Raw genomic sequence first — 19,988 nt, 5'->3', positions numbered from 1 at the left:
AGAAAAATAAACTCAAAATGAGTTAAGGATCTGAAACTATAAAACTCCTAGAAGAAAATATAGGTTGTATGCTCTTTGACATTGGTCTTAGCAATAGTTCTCTGGATCTGTCTCCTCACACAAGGGAAACAAAAGCAAAAATAAACAAACAGGACTACATAAAATTAAAAGTTTTCACACAGCAAAGGAAACTAAAATGAGAAGGTAACCTACTGAATGGGAGAAGATGTTTACAAGCAATTTATCCATTAAAGGTTTAATATGCAAACTATGCAGAGAACTCATAGAAGTCAACATAAAATGGGCAGAGGATCTGAACAGACATTTTTCTAAAGAAGACATACACTAAGTGGGTTAAGTGACAAGCTTTTATATATATTTTACTATAATAAATTTATTTTTTAATTCTCAAAAAAAAGAAGACATACAGATGGTCAATAGGCACATGAAAAGATGCTCAACATCACTAATTATTAAGGAAATACAAATCAAAACCACAGTGAGATATAGCCTCACATTGGCCAGAATGGCTGTCATCAAAAAGACAACAAATAACAAGTGTTGATGATGCAGAGAAAAAGGGAACCCTTATGAACTGGTAGTGAGAAAGTAAATTGGTACAACTACTATGGAAAACAGTATAGAGATCTTCAAAAAAGTAAAAGTGAAGCTACCATATGATCCAGCAATTTTACTTCTGGATATTTACTGGAAGAAAACAAAAACACTAATTTGAAAAGATACATGGGGACTTCCCTGGTGGTCCAGTGGTTAAGAACCTGCCTTGCAATTCAGGAGATGGGGGTTCAGTCCCTGGTCAGAGAGCTAAGGTCCCACTAAGCCCATGCACTGCAATTAGAGAGCCTATGTGCCATAATGAGAGACACTGCATGACACAATGAAGATCCTGCATACTACAACCAAGACCTGACGCAGCTAAATAAAGAGATAAAAGATATTTGCACCCCTATGTTCATTTCAGCATTACTTACAATAGCCAAGATGTACAAGCAATGTAAGCATCTTTCAACAGAAAAATGGACAAAGAAGATCTGGTATATAGACAATGGAATATTACTCAATCATTAAAAAAGAAATGAAAAGTTGCCGTTTGCAACAGTGTAGGTGGATCTAGAGAACATTGAGGCAAGTGAAATAAGTCAGAGGAAGACAGATTCTGTATGATCTTATTTATACGTGGAATCTAAAACCCAAACAAAACAAGCTGAAAACAGACTCATAGATACAGAGAACAAAAGAATGGTCACCAGGTGGGCAGAAGGTGAGAAGGTGGGTGAGATAGGTGAAAGGGATTAAGAGGCAAAAACCTTCAGTGATATAATAAATGAGCCACAAGGATGTAATACACAGCACAAGGAATATGGTCAATAATAATGTAATAACTTTGTATGGGGACGGATGGTTTCTAGACTTATCATGGTGATCACGTCATAATGGATGCCAATGTCAAATGCTATGTAGTACACCTGAAACTAACATAATACTGCACATCAGATATATTTCGACTAAAAAAATAATATATATATATATAATTTTGGAAGAATGAAAACAATATTTATTCAACACTATGGCATTTTGGCAGAGCCTAGTCATTGAGGATTTATTCTTTCAACCCTTCTTTCTTAGCTGTCTCCTTAAGGCAGTTTCGTTCTTTTCCCAGTGTGTTCTGGTTCCTTTGGGACAAGGGAATCCTTTGGCTTACCCAAGTCTGAGCTGGAGCAGAGCTCCCATCAAGCACGTAGAGCTGAGCGGGCACCACGGAATGAAAGGCTGACAGTCGGGGTACGAACCCTGGGAATGGATTTGGAGGGAAGCCAGCCATGCCTTACAGCCGGTCCACAGGGACTGCTCCCGGCTCCCTGAGGTTCCCGATGCTCTTTTGCTTTCTTGAGAACAACGTTCAAAGCCGCAGAAGTTGGAAAGGGTGTTAGCGACAGAGTCCACTCCAACTCTCTCAGAAATCTTGAGGCCCTACTCCCTGCTCCCCAAACCAAGTAGGACAGGCAGGGGCTCTGAGGCTTCCTTCGTTCTTAACAGCAATAGTTTTTTTTCCTGGTTCTGGGTTGTCACCAGCTCCACTGCTTTAGAAACAAGTGGCCAGAAAGCTTAGGGGTCCCTTCCAAGGTTCCCCGGGATGTTTGAGTGGAACAAAGGTGGAAGGGAGGGAGGGAGGGAGAGAGGAAGAAGGCCTGAAGGAATAAATAAGGGGGAGTGGATCGGTGCGCAGGAGCCAGGGAGCCATCCACCCCTCGCCCCCCTCCCATTCCGAGTTCCCCGATCCGCAGCGCGCCCGCAGGGAGGATGCGGGGGAGAGTTTGAATCGGGGACGGGTAGGGGGCGCGGCGAGGGGGCTGAGAGGTGGGGAAGGGAGGGCCTCGGAGGAGGAGAGGAGGGGCGCGGGGAGTGGGCGCGGCGGAGCGGGCGGCGGGCGCCTGGCTGCGGCGCGGGCGGGCTGGCTGGCGCGGGGACCCGATGCCGCCGCCGCCGCCGCCTCGCGGGCCCGGGCTGCGCCGCCGGGGCTGAGCCGCCGCCGGAACCAAAAACCCAGCGGCCGCAGGGCGCGCCCGCAGCACGGGAGGGAGGATGGGCTGCGGCGGGAGCCGGGCGGATGCCATCGAGCCCCGTTACTACGAGAGTTGGACTCGGGAGACGGAGTCCACCTGGCTCACCTACACCGACTCGGACGCGCCGCCCAGCAACGCCGCCCCGGACAGCGGCCCCGAGGCGGGCGGCCTGCACGCGGGTGAGTGCGCCCGGCGCCGGGAGGCGGGGGCACGCGGGGCGCCAGGGGCAGCCCAGTTCCCCCGGAGCGTTCGGTGCGGAACGGCGGCGGCGGTGTCGGTGGGAGGGGGGAGGCGGGAGACATACTGACAGACAGACGGGACCTGCCTTGTGACAGACTGACCCGCCCAGGCCCAGGGAGGGGATGGGCCAACCAGAGCCCCTCAGGGAAGCTGAGTTAATCCCGGAGCCTCGGGGAAACCCCGCAGCTCCGGGCCCCCGCGGGTGCCCGCTCATTGGCAGGGACGGATGGGGTGGGAGGACAGCGCGCCGGGCTAGCACTCCTTCCCCGCAGCCCACCCACGCCTCCCGCCCCTGGGATGCGCCTCCTCCGGGTTTTGGCCGCTGTGCACCCAGCCGAGTCTCTCCATCCACTGGCCTCTTGCCCCTCTCTCCGTTGATGGATAGACTGACCCAGATTACCTGGATGCAGTCTTCCTTGTGGCTCCCCCCTTTTCTCCGGTCTCGGGTTTTGAAAACCAGAGCCCTAGTTCAGGGCATAATAAACGCCGGCCGCACCGTCACCAGTTCTGCACTTAAGCTACTTTACTAGCAATTGTTTCGTGGTAAAGACTTCCCTCTCCACTCCACCGTGCCTCGACGCTTAATAAGAGACAGGGCATGAGAGTGATTACGGCTGTAAATTAAATACTCGTACCATTCCCCCTCTGGCAGAGATCTGACAGAAGGATATGCAGAGCTTTTTTAGACCAGTGACAAATAAGACTTTTTTTTTTTTTAAGCAGAGAGTAATGATTGTAGCGTAGAGATGAAATTAGATTAACTGTTGCCACAGACTGACCTTTTGAACGCGTTGGTGATGTCAAAAGGAAAAAACTTCTCTGCTTATTACATGGATGTTGTCAAAAGCCAGATCAATATTTGTGTAAGAATGTTTTAACTGTTTCCTGACCCTTTTGTGTTGCTGGCATTTTAAAATATTGAAATCTAAAATAGAAAATGAGGTTAATTTGAAGAGTAACATATGTTATAAGGAGAAGGAAAGAAATGTCAACTTCTCTTAAACCATCAGTAGTCCTAAATTCCTGCCTCCAAAATAAGAGCTGTCCCTTTTAAACCTGAGACTCTGTCTCCATCTTTTGGAACCAAGCTGGCTCCTTTTTCACATGAACTTTGTGATCCGACCCCCACCCCCTGCCCTTTTAAAAGCGAAAATTGTCAGGGAAAACTGTGCAAGGCAAACACTCCCTTCATCCCTAATTTCTCTGACTCACAGTAAAAATCGTAATGGTCATTTTGTGTTGCTGATGCTTTCAGTGCATTTTCAAATGGTGTGTTGGCTGAATGCAGTGTCAGAATGAGGATAAGACATGAGCCTTCAAAACTGACCTGGAAAATGTTAGATGTACCAGCATGTCCCAAGGAGGTGTACTGAGGTACTTTCTCAGGAGAGACTCAAAAGACCTTACACTCCTAGGAAGTAAGGTTAAAAATACCTAACGTGGAAAAGAACAAAATACAGCTTCAGGGAATGGTTGCCTTGGTGACTGGAAGTATATGTGTGTCTGTACATGTGTACAAGTGTAGGGATGGCTAAATATGTCTATATTTATTTGTTTCCAATGCTTATTCATTTATTATTCTGCCATCCTGAGTCATGTCCCGTCATGCATCATGAAATCTGCAACAGGTGGGGTCTGGGACAAGCATGCTCATTCGTGGTACCCTGCCATACGTGGGACAGCCCTGCCAGGCAGGTGGTCCTGAAGACATGAGTCATTCACAGAAACTGCTCAACTCCAGTCTCAGAACAGCACCCTAAAATTGGCAAGACTTTTCGATGGGCAGGATCATTTCAATTCCCTAGAAATTTCCATCAGCCTCAGAGGAGAGGAAACATTTCTGAAGGTCAGCACGGAACCAAGCATTCCCTGGGCTTCAGTCGCCCTGGGAAATTAGCCAGCGTTCTTTATTTTTTTCTCCCCTCCTACTCCCTGAATCTTACCCACCCTCTGCCCATGTGCCACCTGTGAATTCAGTTCCATGCTTCTGGGGGCACCACATTGGTCCACAGTGATTGTATTCTGGTAAGAAGCCAGATGCCACATTTTCCTGTTCCTATCAACTCTTTTCTGATGGGGGGACAAAAGGAAAACCAGGATTTAGGATAATTCAGATCGTAAAAAATCACTCGGCTTCCCTGATAGCTCAGGAAACACAGGTTCGATTCCTGGGTTGGGAATATCCCCTGGAGAAGGAAATGGCAACCCCCTCTGGTATTCTTGCCTGGGAAACCCCCTGGACAAAGGAGCCTGACGGGCTACAGTCTGTGGGGTCGCAAAGAGTCGGACACAACTGAGTGACTAAACAACAACAAAATCTTCACTGATGGCTTCATGGCTAGAATTCTGGAGCTGAAGAGGGTCTCTGTTCAAGGCAGATGGGATTTGGTAAGTTGTCCAGTCTGCACTGCCCAGCCTCCCAGTCCTTTCACACTTCTTACCCCCAGCTCCCTCAGTCCTCAAGAGTCCTCTCTTTCTGAGCCCCTGGTCACTTTCTTTTAGTATCACATTGAAACCACTTTTTTTTCTGGCCACCCCACCCTCAGGAGCTCTGAATGCAGGGAGTGGACTCATACATCTTTGTATCTTAGCACACTGCGGAGCCGCCCGTTGAGGTCCTCTGAATGAGTAGGCACTTGATCTAAACCTGCCCTCCTCCCGTCCACTCTTCCTCAATGTCCTCCCCCTTTCTCTGCCTTACATCTCTTGCTGCTGCTGTTTGCTCACCTGAATAAGTTTAACCTAGACTCCTCCAAGGGCGGTCTAGAACAGCAGGAGGGGAGGGGAGTGCAGATGGCTGAGTTATTCATTCTGCCTGGGGAGGGGCCCGAGAGCACAGACCCCTGCAGGAGGCCTTCCTGCAACAGGAAACAGGACTGCTCCTTGCAGGCCACACAGCCAGTGAGCTGATCCCTCCCTGAGTGAGGGCACCTGTGGAAAACTGACCTCCAACTTCATGATGGATAAGCCTCCCTCCCCGCCAGCTAGACCTGTAGACCTTTTACCACTTGGTAATATTTTCAAACAGTTTTTAGAACTGGAGTATAGTTAAATTACAAAGTCGTGTTAGTTTTGAGTGTACAGCAAAGTGATATATATATATATATATATAATCATATATATATATACATGGTTGGTCAAAAAGTTTGCTCAAGGTTTTCGTAAGATGGTACAGAAAAACCCAAACGAACTTTTTGGCCAACCTAATATATAATACATATATGTGTGTGTGTGTTTGTATACATATCCTTTTTCAGATTCTTTTCCATTTAGATTATTACAAGACAGTCAAATAATTATTGATTAAGGCCTGTACTCTTGGGAATGACAGGGAAGGGGTCTTTCCACTGGTCATTGTAGTCCTGCTCCTAACACTGGGCCTGGCCACAATAGGACCCAGCCTCTTCAGGCTCAGCCACCAGCAACATTCCCTTCCCCACATGCTCCCTGCCCACTCTGCCCCCCGTACCAACCACCACCTTCTCTCCAGAAACGAAGCTCTTGCAGAATGTTGCTGTGGGCTGGACTGTGTCCTGCCAAATTTATGTCAAAGTCTTAACCCCCAGTACTCAGAAGGTGACATTTTTGGGTTTTTGTTTTATTTTTGTTGAAGTTTATTTACAATGTTGTATTAGTTTCTGGTATCTAGCAAGGTGATTCAGTTATCATATCTATACACATTATTTTTCATGTTCTTTTCCATCATGGCTTATTATATCAACAGGATATTGAATATATTTCTCTGTGCTATATAGTAGGTCCTTGTTGTTTATCTGTTTTCTGTTTGGTAGTGTGTTTCTGCTAATCCCAAACTCCTAATTTATTCCTCTTTACCCCCTTTCCCCTCTGGTAACTGTAAGTTTGTTTTCTATGTCTGTGAGTCTGTTTTTATTTTGTAAATAGGTTCATGTTTTCATATTTTATATTCTACATATAAATGATATCATCTGGTATTTGTCTTTCTCTTTCTGATTTACTTCACTTAGTATGATAATCTCTAGGTCCATGTTGCTGCAAATGCCATTATTTCATTCTTTTTAATGATTGAGTAGCATTCTCTTGTGTGTATATACCCCGTTTTCTTTATCCATTCATCCATTGATGAACATTTAGGCTGCTTCCGTGTCGTGTCCATGACTACTGTAGATGGTGCTGCTGTGAGCACTGGAGTGCAGTATCTTTTCACGTTGTAGTTTTGTCTGGATACATGCCCAGGAGTGGGCTTCCCAGTGGCACTAGTGGTAAAGAACCCGCCTGCCAATGCAGGAGATGTAAGAGATGCGGGTCCGATCCCTGGGTCTAGAAGATTCCCTGGAGGAGGGCATGGCAACCCACTCCCAGTATTCTTGCCTGCAGAATTGCACAGGCAGAGGAACCTGGCGGGCTGCAGTCCATGGGGTCGCAAAGAGTCGGACACAACCGAAGGGACTTAGCATGCACACCTGTGCCCAGGAGTGGGATCGCTGGATCATATGGTAATTCTGGTTTTAGTTTTTAAGGAACCTCCACACTGTTCTTCATAATGGCTATACCAATTCACATTCCCACCAACAGTGTAAGAAGGCTCCTTTTTCTCCACACCCTCTGCAGCTTTTGTCATCTGTAGGCTTTTGGATCATGGCTCCTCTGACTGGTGTGAGGTGGTACCTCATTGTGGTTTTGATTTGCATTTGTCTAATAATTAGTGATGTTGATCATTTTTTCATGTGCCTGTCAGCCATCTGAATGTCTTCTTTGGAGATATATCTTTTTATGCCCATTTTTTTTAATGGGTTGTTTGATTTTTTTATTATTGCATTTAATGAGCTGTTTATGTATTTTGGGAATTAAGTACTTGTTGGTTGCATCACTTGCAAATATCTTCTCCCAGTCCATAGGTTGTCTTTCTGTTTTGGTTTTGATTTCCTTTGCTGTGCAAAAGCTTATAAGTTTGATTAGGTCCCATTTGTTTATTTTTATTTTTTTCTATTGTCTTGGAAGACTGAGCTAAGAAAACATTTATGGATTTATGTCAGAGAATGTTTTGCCTATGTTCTCTTCCAAAATGTGACCTTTTCAGGAGATAGAGTTCTTACAGAAGTAATCACGTTAAAATGAGGTCATTACAGTAGGCTATAATCCAATGTGACTGGTGTCCTTATGAAAAGGGAAATGTGAACACATAGACAAACACTCAGAGAGAATGCCATGTGAAGATGAAGGCAGACATTGAAAGGCCAAGGAAGGCCAAAGATGGCCAGCCAACCAGCAGAAGTTGCAGGAGAGGCATGAAGTAGAGTCTCTGTCACAGCCCACAGAAGAAATTAACCCCGCCAACACCTTGGTCTCAGACTTTTAGCCTCCAGAACTGTGACAATACATTTCTGTTAAGCCCTCCAGTTTGTGGTACTTTGTTACAGCCACAGAAATCTGATAAAAATGTTCTTGTGAGCCCAGACACTGAACGTTTGGAAATAGCAAGAGGATTTCTGTGGTCACTACTTCACACCTCCTTCTGAGATTGCATCTCTTTCCTTGTCATTTATATTCAAATAGCACTTACTGAGCGTCTACTATAAGTGAGCATTTTTTCTTTGGGGATATTAGTATTCCCTGGAAAAGGAAATGGCAACCCGCTCCAGTGTTCTTGCCTAGAGAATCCCACGGACAGAGGAACCTGCTGGACTACAGTCTATAGGGTCCCAAAGAATCGGACACAACTAAGAAACTAAAAGACATTAGTATTCATAACTCTGTAAACCTCATACATCATTGCTATCAACGTCTACTAGATGAGGAGAAACTGAGGCTTAGTGAGATTAAGAGACTGAGTGGTTTAAACACAACATTGTGAATCAATTATGTGTCAAGAAAATTAAAAAAAAAAAAACAGCAATAGAAATAATAAAAGAGGTTGAGTGGGGTCACCTACCCAGGAAATAGAAGCACCCAGGTCAGAATCCAGATCTCTTGTTTCTAAATCCAGGGCAGTGCTAACTACTGAGAACAAATTTAGGGCCCTCCTCCACCCCATCTGCCTTTGGCTTATTTGAAAATATGAACCACTTGGAGTGGGAGCCTCCTGCCAGCATTCTCAAGGCGAGGATGTGAGTCCTTGAAGTGATGCCCGCAGCACGGTGGCACAGATGCTACCCCTGCCTGTGCTGAGTGCCCTGGGCAGGGCTGCCAGAGCTGCCAGAGATTCACCTGCATCCCACTCACCTGGTGGGCTCGTTACAGATGGAGCAGTCTTTGGGCAGAATAATCTTTTTTTCTGGTTTCAAATGCAATGGATATTCCTTCAGAGAATTTAAAAAGTGCAGAGAAGCACACAAAAGGAAATACACCTCCATAGCTTTTAGGTTTCATCCTTAAGATCCTGAATCTAGGTGTATGTGGTATGTGTTGCATCTTCTGTAGGGGTTATGTTTAAAGTTTGGTTGGGGGATATGTAAAAGAGCCTTCAAATTGCTTGGAAGCCCAAAGGCCAAGGGGAAAAAACTTTTTTCTCCTTGTGTTCAAAACAATATTTAGTTACAGATGCTGTGTTAAGTCACTTTAGTCGTGTCCAATTCTTTGGCACCCCATGGACTGTAGCCCGCTCAGGCTTCTCTGTCCATGGGATTTTCCAGGTAAAAATACTGGAGTGGGTTGCCATTTCCTCCTCCAGGGAATCTTCCCGACCCAGGGACTGAATCGGCGTGTCTTCTGCATTGGCAGGCAGGTTTTTGTTTTTTTTTTTTTACCACTGGTGCCACCTAGGAAGCCCCTTAGTTACAGATGGTGACAGACAAAGTCTAGGTGGAATAGGGGAAGAGCAGGCGGTGAAGACCATGGATAGGTGAAGGGATTTTTCTTCCTTTTTTTCCTAAGCAATGTAGTTGAATTCAGGTTAATTACATACCGCAGGCTTCCCTGGTGGTTCAGTGGTAAAAGAATCTGCCTGCCAATGCAGGAGATGCAAGTTTGATCCCTGGGTCAGAAAGGTCCCCTGGAGAAGGAAATGGCAACCCAGTCCAGTATTCTTGCCTGGAGAATCCCCATGGACAGAGGAGCCTGGCGGGCTATAGTCCATGGGGTCGCAAAAGAGTTGGACATGACTTAGAGACACAACAACAAATTACATTCTAGGCTAATGTGTAGTGTGAATCCATTGTGTGTAATCCCTCCACATCCCTTTCACCTCCCCACAATTCGCTCAGGTTGAGGATGCTGTTTTATATTCTGCCCAGCTGTTTTCTGGGATTTGTGGTTGCTTTATGGATGTAGAAACGTGATGTGTGTGTGGACCAGCTCTCTGAGTCTCAAATGCCCACGAGGTCATGCAGGTTGGCTGCCCAATGTTGGGGTTGTTCCAACCCCATATGCTCCAGCTCTGGGTCTCTGTCAGATGGGATAGGTACTGAGTGTCTGCCTGCGTCTTGCCGTGTGGCTTCTGTGTAATGAAGCAAAGCCAGGAAGCAGTAGATTTTTCTTAATCTAGTCCATCTGCTTTACGAATAGTGCCCATTTATCCCAGATTCTGGATTAAGTTGTGTGTTAGTCTTCACTTTAGGTATTGTTGTGAGTCTTGGTCTTTTTCTGTCTTCCTAGGCATATTAACGGCCAGTTGGGCAAGGCTGAGTCGGCAGCTGCTAACCAGATGCCCTTCAGCCTGGAAATCCAGTCCCAAAGTTCTTGCCCTTCTCTTGTCAGTCACTGCAGCAGCCTGTGAAACAGCCACACACACCACACCACCTCGCCAGATCTGTTTACAGCCTCCTTCTCATGTGACCATGTCCTAACCTTTCTTCTTCTTCATCATCATCCACCTTATTATTTTGCTTGGAGATAGTATAATTTGGTGGTTAAGGAATTAGGAATTAGAGGAATAAGGAATAAGGAATTAGACTTTAACAACAGACATTTCCCAACTGTGTGACCTTGAGCAAGTTTCTTAGCTTCTCTGGATTTCGGTTTCCACATTGTAGGCTGGGAATCATTGCAGAATTAACGTACTCACAAATACGAAGGACGTACATTGTGTTTCAGTGCTGCCTCTCCTAGCACCCAGGATCCCTTTACTTCCTCAATCTTGCCCTGAGCTTACTCTGCCAACTTTAAACCCAGGGTCATCCCCTCCTCTGTTTCTGAGTTGCCTGGAGTTGTTGTTGAAAGTGATGAGTGTTGATGAATGCATTCAATAGCGGTTCATGCCTGGAACCTCAGTGTTCTTATTAGTTCTTGGCAGTTCTATTAATTCCTTATTAATATGCTGTCTTAGTCTGTATGTGACACTCCCGACATTATTTTTTCTTACCCTTGGAATGCTAAAAACATCGAAGACTTGCTGTGAATTCTCTCATCTTTCCCTCCAGTCACCTGTTGTGCATCCTGCTTGCCACTTGAGCATTTTTAAACATTGTTAGCCATCCTCTCTCCTCAGATCTGCCTGTTTGGAGTCTCAGTGCACTGATGGGATTGCTTCTTGATGTAACAATAGGCGAGGCCATCACAGGTGGTTCTATTATTTTTTCCCACTTAACAGAAAGTCTGGAGGTCAGGAGCCACACCACCACTTAGGGCTGCTATCCAAGGACCTGGGCTCTTTGAGCTTATTATTTTGCCATCCTTGGTGTGTGGATTTCATCCTCATAGGTGCAAGTTACTATGACATCTTATTTTAGATAGGAAGAAGGGGAAAATGTAGAAAGAAGTATTCCACCTTTTTTTTTTTTTTGTCCATCTGTAAAACAGTAGATTTCTCAGGACCCAGGAAATTTGCTTGTGCTTCTCATTGGCCAGAAGCATGTTATATGACTGTCACAGGCTTCTAGAGTCTAGGAAGTCAAAACTTTTAGCTGGATTCACAACACCTTAAAAGTAGTGGGTCGTTTGTGCAAAGAGAAAAGAGAGGAGAACAGAGATTAGGTAGACTGCAAGCAGGTGCTTGTACATTTAATCCTAAGACTGTGTCAGAGAGGAGAGGGGTTTAGCAGGAGCCAAGGGAAAGGAGAAGAGGAAGTGAGGGGGAGGTAGGTCTGCCAGAAACCGAGATAACACAATGACTAGCATTAAGAGTTTGCTGTAATAATAACATATTATAATAATAATTGTTTTTAGCATTCCCCTATGTCAAATGAATTCATAAAGGTGAATATTTGCTGAAAAAGTTACATGTGCCAATATTGAGCTAATCTTAGAAATAACGCAGCAATAACACAAATTGAAATCTTTTAAAATGGTCTCGACATCCGACTCTGTGTTGTGTACACAGACATGTGGTGACCATTTCTTTTTTTGCTGCTTCATTTTCTTGTAAAGTTGATGCCAGCTGGAAACTGATGTGCCCGCCGATCCTCTGTGGCACCCATTTCCAACGAGTGGGAATATTTGTGCAGGTTCACTGTGCAGGGTGACTCTAAGGCCCGGGCTGGGGGCTTCTGCTAGGGGAGCAGCAAACAGCCAATTGGCTCATTTAAAGAATTGCCAGTATTTCCTGTGAAAGTTAAAAAAAAATCACCCCGCTATTGTCTCTAGGGCTGGTGGACTTTAGGGCACAGGGGAACCGAAAGGATTTGTAGAAAATAGCAGGGCTGTTTGTGAAACCGGTCGTCATAACAACAGGGCGCAGCGGCAGCTACAAGGGAAGTGGCGATGGGCCGGCGCCCGTCACAGGAGGGACCACTCAGGCTTAAACATCTCCAGAACAACAGCTGTGTTTGACCACAAGGCCACAATATATTATTACGTCCAAGAATCGCTTTTCAAGGACAGTCTTCGTAGCAGCCAGGCTCAGATTTGCTTGCTGGAAGATAAATGATGTGTGTGCCAACACTCACAGTCACAACCCCTGCCTCGTGAGTGTGGCTTCTGGTAAACTGTGCGGAGTACGCCAGGCCTTGTGTATTCGGTACCTAATGCTGTTACCCCATTTTACAAATTGGGGAAGTCAGGGAGGTGAGGCACCTTGCCCAAGGGGTGCACATCAGGTTCTCTTGGGGAACCTAAAATAAAGCCTGCAGCCCAATCCTAGGGCTTCAGATATGGTAGGTGGGTGGGGCCAGAACTCCTGCACGTTTAATAGCTTCTTTAGGTCCGCACTGAGTCGCATTCCCTCTGTCAGTGGTGGGGCCAAGATCCTGCATTTCTAATAAGCTCCTGAGTGATGCTTGGACCTCTCATAGAGAAGGGAGGTTCTAGATCAGAGGCTGGGAAAACTTTTCTGTGAAGGGTCAGATGGTAAACATTTCAGGCTAAGTGGGCCACTAATCTCTGTTGCAGCTACTCAACTTTGCTGTTTTTAGCAAGGGAGCCGCCAAAGGAAAAGATACATAAATCAGTGGGCGTGGCCACGTACCAATGCTCACTCCTGTGATTCTGAAGCTGAGTCAGGTTTAGGAGCCAGTGTCTTTCACCCCAAAGGCAGAGTGGAAAGGAGAAAAGAACAAGGTTTGCAGTTACTAGTCCTCGCCCTCAAGCACACCTCTGGCAAGCTCAGCACATACAGTAAGACCTGAAACAATGTTTGGAATGAGCAAATAAATGGGATTAAGTGCTTTTCTCACCTGGAAGGCAGCTTTGAAATACTAGTAAGGTGTCCCTGATAACTTTAGGTCATTAAGGTGTTAGGTATTTTATTATACAGCTTCCCCAGTGACTCAGTGGTAAAGAATCTGCCTGCCAAGCAGGAACAGTGACAGACTTTATTTTCTTGGGCTTCAAAATCACTGCGGACAGTGACTGCAGCCATAAAATTAAAAGACACTTGATCCTTGGAAGAAAAGTCATGATAAACCTAGACAGCGTATTAAAAAGCAAAGGCAAAAAAAAAAAAAAAAAAGCAAAGGCATTGCAAAGGTCCGTCTAGTCAAGGCTGTGGTTTTTCCAGTAGTCATGTATGGATGTGAGAGTTGGACCATAAGTAAGGCTGAATGCTTTCGAACTGTGGTGTTGGAGAAGACTCTTGAGAGTCCCCTGGACTGCAAGAATATCACACCAGTCAATCCCGAAGGAAATCAACCCTGAATATTCATTGGAAGTACTGATGCTGAAGCCGAAGCTCCAGTATTGTGGCCACCTCATGTGAAGAGCCAACTCATTAGAAAAGATCCTGATGCTGGGAAAGATTGAAGGCAGGAGGAGAAGGGGACAACAGAGGATGAGATGATTGAATGGCATCACCAACTCAATGGACATGAGTTTGAGCAAACTCCAGGAGATAGTGGAGGACAGGGAAGCCTGGCATGCTGAATCCATGGGGTTGCAGAGTCGGACAAAACTGAAGTGACTTAGCATGCACACACGCCCTCTTGGGTTGAGTGGGATTTGGGAAGAAAACCTTGTCGTGGCATCACCCAGAGTAAAGCTGGGGTTCCTGGTTCTCTTAGGAGGTGTCCCTGCCTTGGGTCTCCAGGAAGGTGGGAATCCTTCTGTCCCTTCATCACAGGTCACTGTTGATTCAGAACCACGAGGCCACTGCTGTGGCCTGAAAGGCTTTTTCCCAGCTGCATCCTGTGCTGCCTCTGTGAGTGTGGAGCTGCTGCTGGGAGGTGAGAGGAATAATCCGTCATTTCCTTGTGTCTCTCCAAGCTCTGCTCACCATTCCTTAACACCCGGTTCCTGCCATGGGCTGTAAGGTCAGTGTTGGGGTGTTTAGAAAGTTGCTGTGTCTCTCTGAGCTCTGCTCACCATCTGGTTGATGATGGTTCTGGGCAGCTGGTTGCTGTTATGCTGTTTACTTTTCTGAATCAGGTGTTTCCTTTGTAGAGGCAGGGGCCTCTAGCCATTACATAAGGCTTCAGAAAACATCCAGTGAACTTAAGAGAAAAGGCATCATTTAAATAGAAGCTGCCAAAAATGTTAACAAAGGAGTCCAGGGAGAGTTTGCCCATGGCCTTTTTTCTTTTGCATCTGAATTCAAAATTCAAACACTGATTATTCACGGAATCCCCAAATCGCACGTGGTTTGGTGGTTCAGTTGCTAAGTCAGGTCTGACTCTTGTGACTCCATGGACTGTAGCCTGCCAGGCTCCTCTCTCCATGCGATTTTCCAGCCAAGAATACTGGAATGGGGTGCCATTTCCTTTTCCAGAGGATCTTCCCAGCCCAGAGATCGAACCCAGGTCTCCTGCACTGCCAGCAGTGGGAAATGTAATAAAATCTCATATGACAAGGTGATTTAAACATATGTGTGCAGACACCCACACACCGCTTATATTTTCAATTGAGCATGGATGCTTCCCAGCAGATACCAACTGGTTGCAATTGCTCAAAACAGTTCTGGAACCCCACGATCGTGGTCTCAGGCACTTTCTCTTTTCTTTTTTAAAAATGTTGTTTACTTATTTTTATTGAAGTATCCTCAGGCATTTTTAACATAAAATTTCAACTTACATAAAAGTTTAAAACTTTAAAACTATACAAATGAATATGCATAGTTCAAACTGGGAGAATAGTATAATGAACCCCTTTGTACCATCATCCAGCTTCAACATTATCAACACAGCAAATCTTGTCTCTTTTCTGCATCCATCTGCCTTCACCCACTAGATTATTTTGAAGCAAGTTTGGGAAGTCATGTAACTTCATCCGTAAATACTTTAGTATGGCTGTCTAAAACATAAGGATTCTTTTTAAAAAGATACAATGTTGAATTATATGAAACTGTTATTTTTGTAGGTTGAAATGTAATATCATCAATTCTATGTTTCAACTGAACTGCAGTATCATTAGCATACCTAAAAAATTGATGAAAATTCCTCTAATATAACCAGATTCAATCATTGGCCAAATCTCACCCATGACCTCATAATGTTTTTTCTACAACTGGTTTGAATTGGGATGCAAGCAATGTCCACACATTGTGTTTGGTTGATGTTTATCTGGTTATCTCAATTTTCTGTTGTTAAGATTGCCTGTGATAATCTAATAACCATCCACTGTTAAGTTCCTTATTAGCTTTCAGTCATTGATAATCATTGCCCACATCAGTTATTTCATTAGGAATTGCAAAATGGTGATATTCTAACATTTCTTCAACATTCATTAGATGTTTTATAAAGAATAACTTTTCCTTGTTGCCCTTTTGGTTTCCCTGAAAAGGCAGTTCTTTCCACTTCTTTCCCTTAATTATCAGTTCCCAATTTTTTCCTGGTTTCCTCCAAAGGTGGAAATATCATTATGAATTCATGGCTTTTTAGCATATTTGATGAGTTTTAGTTTGTTGCACCTATTATTATCTATGTGTGTGTGTATTTCTAAACTGTTCCATCTTTGATGAAGGGGAGCTTCTCAGTTCGATTCCTTTTCACACAACTCCCATAGTAGTCTTTGATAGTTCTTGCTTTCTGCTGTGATATTTTTTCTAGACTTATATTGTATTTTTTCCTGTGCTAGACTTGGAATTAGCCATTTCCCTGAGGAGTCCTGGTTCCTTTCATTGAAATATGATATTTAGAGACTATAGCTTGGGCCCTTGGAGTGTTCATTGCTATTGTGTTTATTGTTTATGACCCTTTGCAGTGGACAGAGTTAGGAGTTGTTTTCTTTTTTAAAGAGATATTTGTATTGACATTATCAGTTCAAAATTTTAAATTGTAGGGCTTTCCTTACTTTTTAAATTTTGTATTCTTTTTAGATGCTGAAAATCTTGGTCCCTAACAACATTATAAGCTCTTATTTACTTTTTATATATCTAACAATATGCTACTGAAAATATTTTTAGATTTTTGTGGGGTTTTGTCCTTAGGGTATAGCATTATAGAAATATACAGTTAGAATGCTATGTTTAACAGTAATTTGAAATAATTTCCTGCTGTATATGGTTAAGCTATCAACTTGCTATTAGCGGATAAGTGCATTTGTTTCACTTCGTGGCCAAATTGTTGCTTTTTAAAATTTTAGTTTAATTTTGTTTTATACTTAGGTAAAAATTTTACATGGGTCCAATGACAAATCTGCAAAACAAGCTCCATTTAAGAAATCTAACTTTTATTTCTAGCCCGTCTGTACCCTTTGTCCTCCTCTAGTTTTGGTTATCATTTGATACATTTAGGGCTTCCTTGTGGCTCAGCTGGTAAAGAATCCACCTGCAATGTGGGAGACCTGGGTTCGATCCCAGGGTTGGGAAGATTCCCCTGGAGAAGGGAGAGGCAACCCCCTCCAGTATTCTGGCCGGGAGAATTCCATGGACTGGATATTCCATGGGGTTGCAAAGAGTCGAACAGGACTGAGCAACTTTCACTTTGATATATTTATACAGTATATATATATACACACACACACACAGTCACATGTTCTCCCTTTTAAAATAAAAGGTAGCATACTATACCCTCTGTTTGTGCCTTGGCCTTTTCACTTAACAATATACTCCAGAGGCCACTTCAAAGCAGTATATAAATGACTCATTCCTTTTTTATAACTACATAGTACTCAGTTCTGTGGCTATGTCATAGTTTGTTGGGGTTGTTTCTAGACTTTTACTATGCAACTAGTCTTGTCCATGTGTTTTGTTACTTCTGCTAATGTATGTTTACATAGATTATTAAAAGTGGGATGACTCGGCCAAAGGCTGAATGCAAATAGGTATTGCTGGATCCCCCTCCACAGGATTTCTACCACTTTGCTTTCCCATCAGCAGTGTCTGAAAGTGCCTGTTTTCCCATATTTTTGCCAACAGAGTATACTGTCCAACACAGGGAGTTTTGTCACTTTAAGTAAGAAAATGGGTAGTTTTAATGTACATCTCTGTGAGTGAGGTTGCTGTCTTTTCATGTGATTATGGGCAAATTGCCTTTTTCCCAGACATACACAATCTGTTTACACCTCTAGACCTTTTTTTTTTTTTACCATATTCAGTAGTTGCAAATCTTCATCCTTGGAGGATGACTGACATATTTTGAAGAGCAAAAAGTCCCTATAGTCATATAGTGAATGAAATCGTTGGGTTTTTTCTCTCGGGTGGAGCAGCTGGAACTGGCTGGGCATTTTCCCTCTGAGAACAGTCCCGGGGCTTCTCCATACGGTCTTTCTGCATGGGCTCGTTTGGGCTTCCTCACGGCATGGTGGCCTTGGGGCAGTCAGACTGTTTACGTAACTGTTCTGAGCTCCAGCGCATGTCCCAGCTAAAAAGGCAGAAGCTGTATTAACTCTCGTGACCTAGCTTTGGAGCTCATGGGGGTGTCACATCTCCTGCATTCTCTTGCTTACAAGTGAGTCACAAGTCTGGCCAGGTTCAGAGGGAGGGAATTATACACCACCCCTTGAAGAAGGAATGGCAAGGTTCTAAAAGAACATGCAGTTTTAACAACTGTGGAAGTTCTGAGATCTTACCTGACTAGTTAGCCTGGGACACTGTCTTGGAAGCTGGTAAGACAGGAGACTCCTGGGTCAGAAACAAAGGACTTGATCACTGTGGCACAGTGAGCCTCATGGGAATTACTATTTGCATCAGTTTCCCCTTTTCCCAAGTCTCACAGGGGTGACGCCCATGGGTCCAGATGGATTCCTTCACAGGCAGTAGACTGCATTACAGGAAATTTATGTGCCTGTGAATCTACTGAAACTCTTCTCACAAAGAGTGGTATTGCAAATGCAGAGTTGGAGCTCTATGCAGTGCCTTGATCTGGCTAATCTCTTCTGCCCACATCGAAGATCAAAATCAACCTTCTCCCTTATTATCACCACCCCCACCACTGGTGAGTTTCCCTTCTACCTCTGCTTATGTTTTCTCTGCCTCATTTTCCCTTTTTGACTCCTCTTTCCTGGTTCCCCCTCACCCCCCCTTCTATAGGTATGTGGCTCTTCATGTCCTTTCCAAGCTGTCCTTCATTAAGCCTGCTCACTCCTGGGGAAATCATCATATTTCCAACTGCTCCAAAGATACCTGGCTGCTGTCAGCTGTGCATGCGTGCTCAGTTGCTTCAGCCATGTCTGAGTCTGTGCGACCCTTTAGACTGGAGCCCGTCAGGCTCCTCTGTCCATGGGATTCTCCAGGCAAGAACACTGGAGTGGGCTGCCATACCCTCCTCCAGTGGATCTTGCCAACTCAGGGATCGAACCCGAGTCTTCTGCGACTGCAGGCAGATTCTTTACCCCTGAGCCACCGGGGAAGCCCTGCTGTCAGCCAGGTGCCTCCAATTCAATTTTCCCACAAACAGATTAACCTCTTCTTCCACACAGCTGCCCATCCTGTGGTGCATTCCCTGTTTTCCACAGTCATCTTCTGGTTATCTAGATACAAGACTTCAGAGTTATTTTTGTTTTACACCCACCGTTATCTCTCTTTTTGCATATCTGATATGAAACCGAATCCCACAAACTGTCTCTGAAATGCCTCTTGGAATGAATTGATTTCTTTAGGCCCTGGACCAGGGCTCTAATTCAGGGCCTCCTTCGTACTCACCTTTGAACAGCCTCGCACTGACCTTCCTGCACGTGGGGCAATCTGGCGGCAAGGCAGGCACCTCTCTCATCACCCCAGGCTTGTCTCTCCCCAGACCACAAGCTCAGTTGAATTGTTTTGGATTTCTCAGCTAGTGAGCAACCTTCTTTCTCTTTTCCTTCCTTCCTTTCCACAAATCCTCCTTGGCACCCACCCAGCGCGTGGGGCGCTGTTTTAGATGTTGTAGAAGAGAACCAGACAGACAAGGCTCTGCTCTTGGAGCTTATGTTTGGGTGGGGTGTGATGGCGATAGTAATGGTAATAACCAAGGTAATTTTAGATATTTGTGAGCACAGTGGAAAAAAAAAAATCTAGGTAATGAAAGAGATGGAACTGGGGATTGGGTGGGGGCTAACAGATTGGGTGGTCAGGAAAGGCCTCTTTGAGGAAGTGATATGTGAGTTCGGCTGTGAGTGGAAAGCAGGGCTGGCCTCGTGGATGTTCAGGGCCGGCGTGCTCCTGGACAGCCCCGGCAAGTGCAGAGGCCCTGGGGCTGGAATGAGCTTGATGTGATGGAGGCACAGAGTGGGGCCAGAGTGATGGGAGGGAACCGAGAGGGGGCGGGAGGAGAAGATATGTGTAGGGGACGGGGTGTGTAGCCCCCACCTCGTGGGTGATGGGCAGGAGTGTGGGCTTCGCTCCAGACGCAGTGGGAAGCAGGACTGGGATTACCTCCATGGAGGCTCTGAGCCTGTCGTTTACTTCGTTTTAAAAGCACATCTATATTTACTGATGCTGGCTGTGCTGGGCCTTTGTTGCCG

The 19,988-nt window shown here is 44.9% G+C and overlaps 1 protein-coding gene across 1 annotated transcript in view; it reads left to right on the top strand.

The window, feature by feature from the left end:
- The first annotated feature begins 2,535 nt into the window (after window positions 1-2,535).
- The window catches only part of BAALC (BAALC binder of MAP3K1 and KLF4), an 84,985-nt gene continuing 67,532 nt past the window's right edge, over window positions 2,536-19,988 (top strand). Inside the window, exon 1 of the mRNA XM_061123630.1 lies at window positions 2,536-2,764. Coding sequence (XP_060979613.1) covers window positions 2,605-2,764 — 160 coding nt within the window. The 5' untranslated portion in view covers window positions 2,536-2,604. The remainder of the gene's footprint in view (window positions 2,765-19,988) is intronic.

The sequence above is a fragment of the Dama dama genome, chromosome 21 (assembly GCF_033118175.1).
Source record: "Dama dama isolate Ldn47 chromosome 21, ASM3311817v1, whole genome shotgun sequence".
NCBI lineage: Eukaryota > Metazoa > Chordata > Mammalia > Artiodactyla > Cervidae > Dama > Dama dama.
This window is presented reverse-complemented; position numbering and strand designations above follow the sequence as displayed.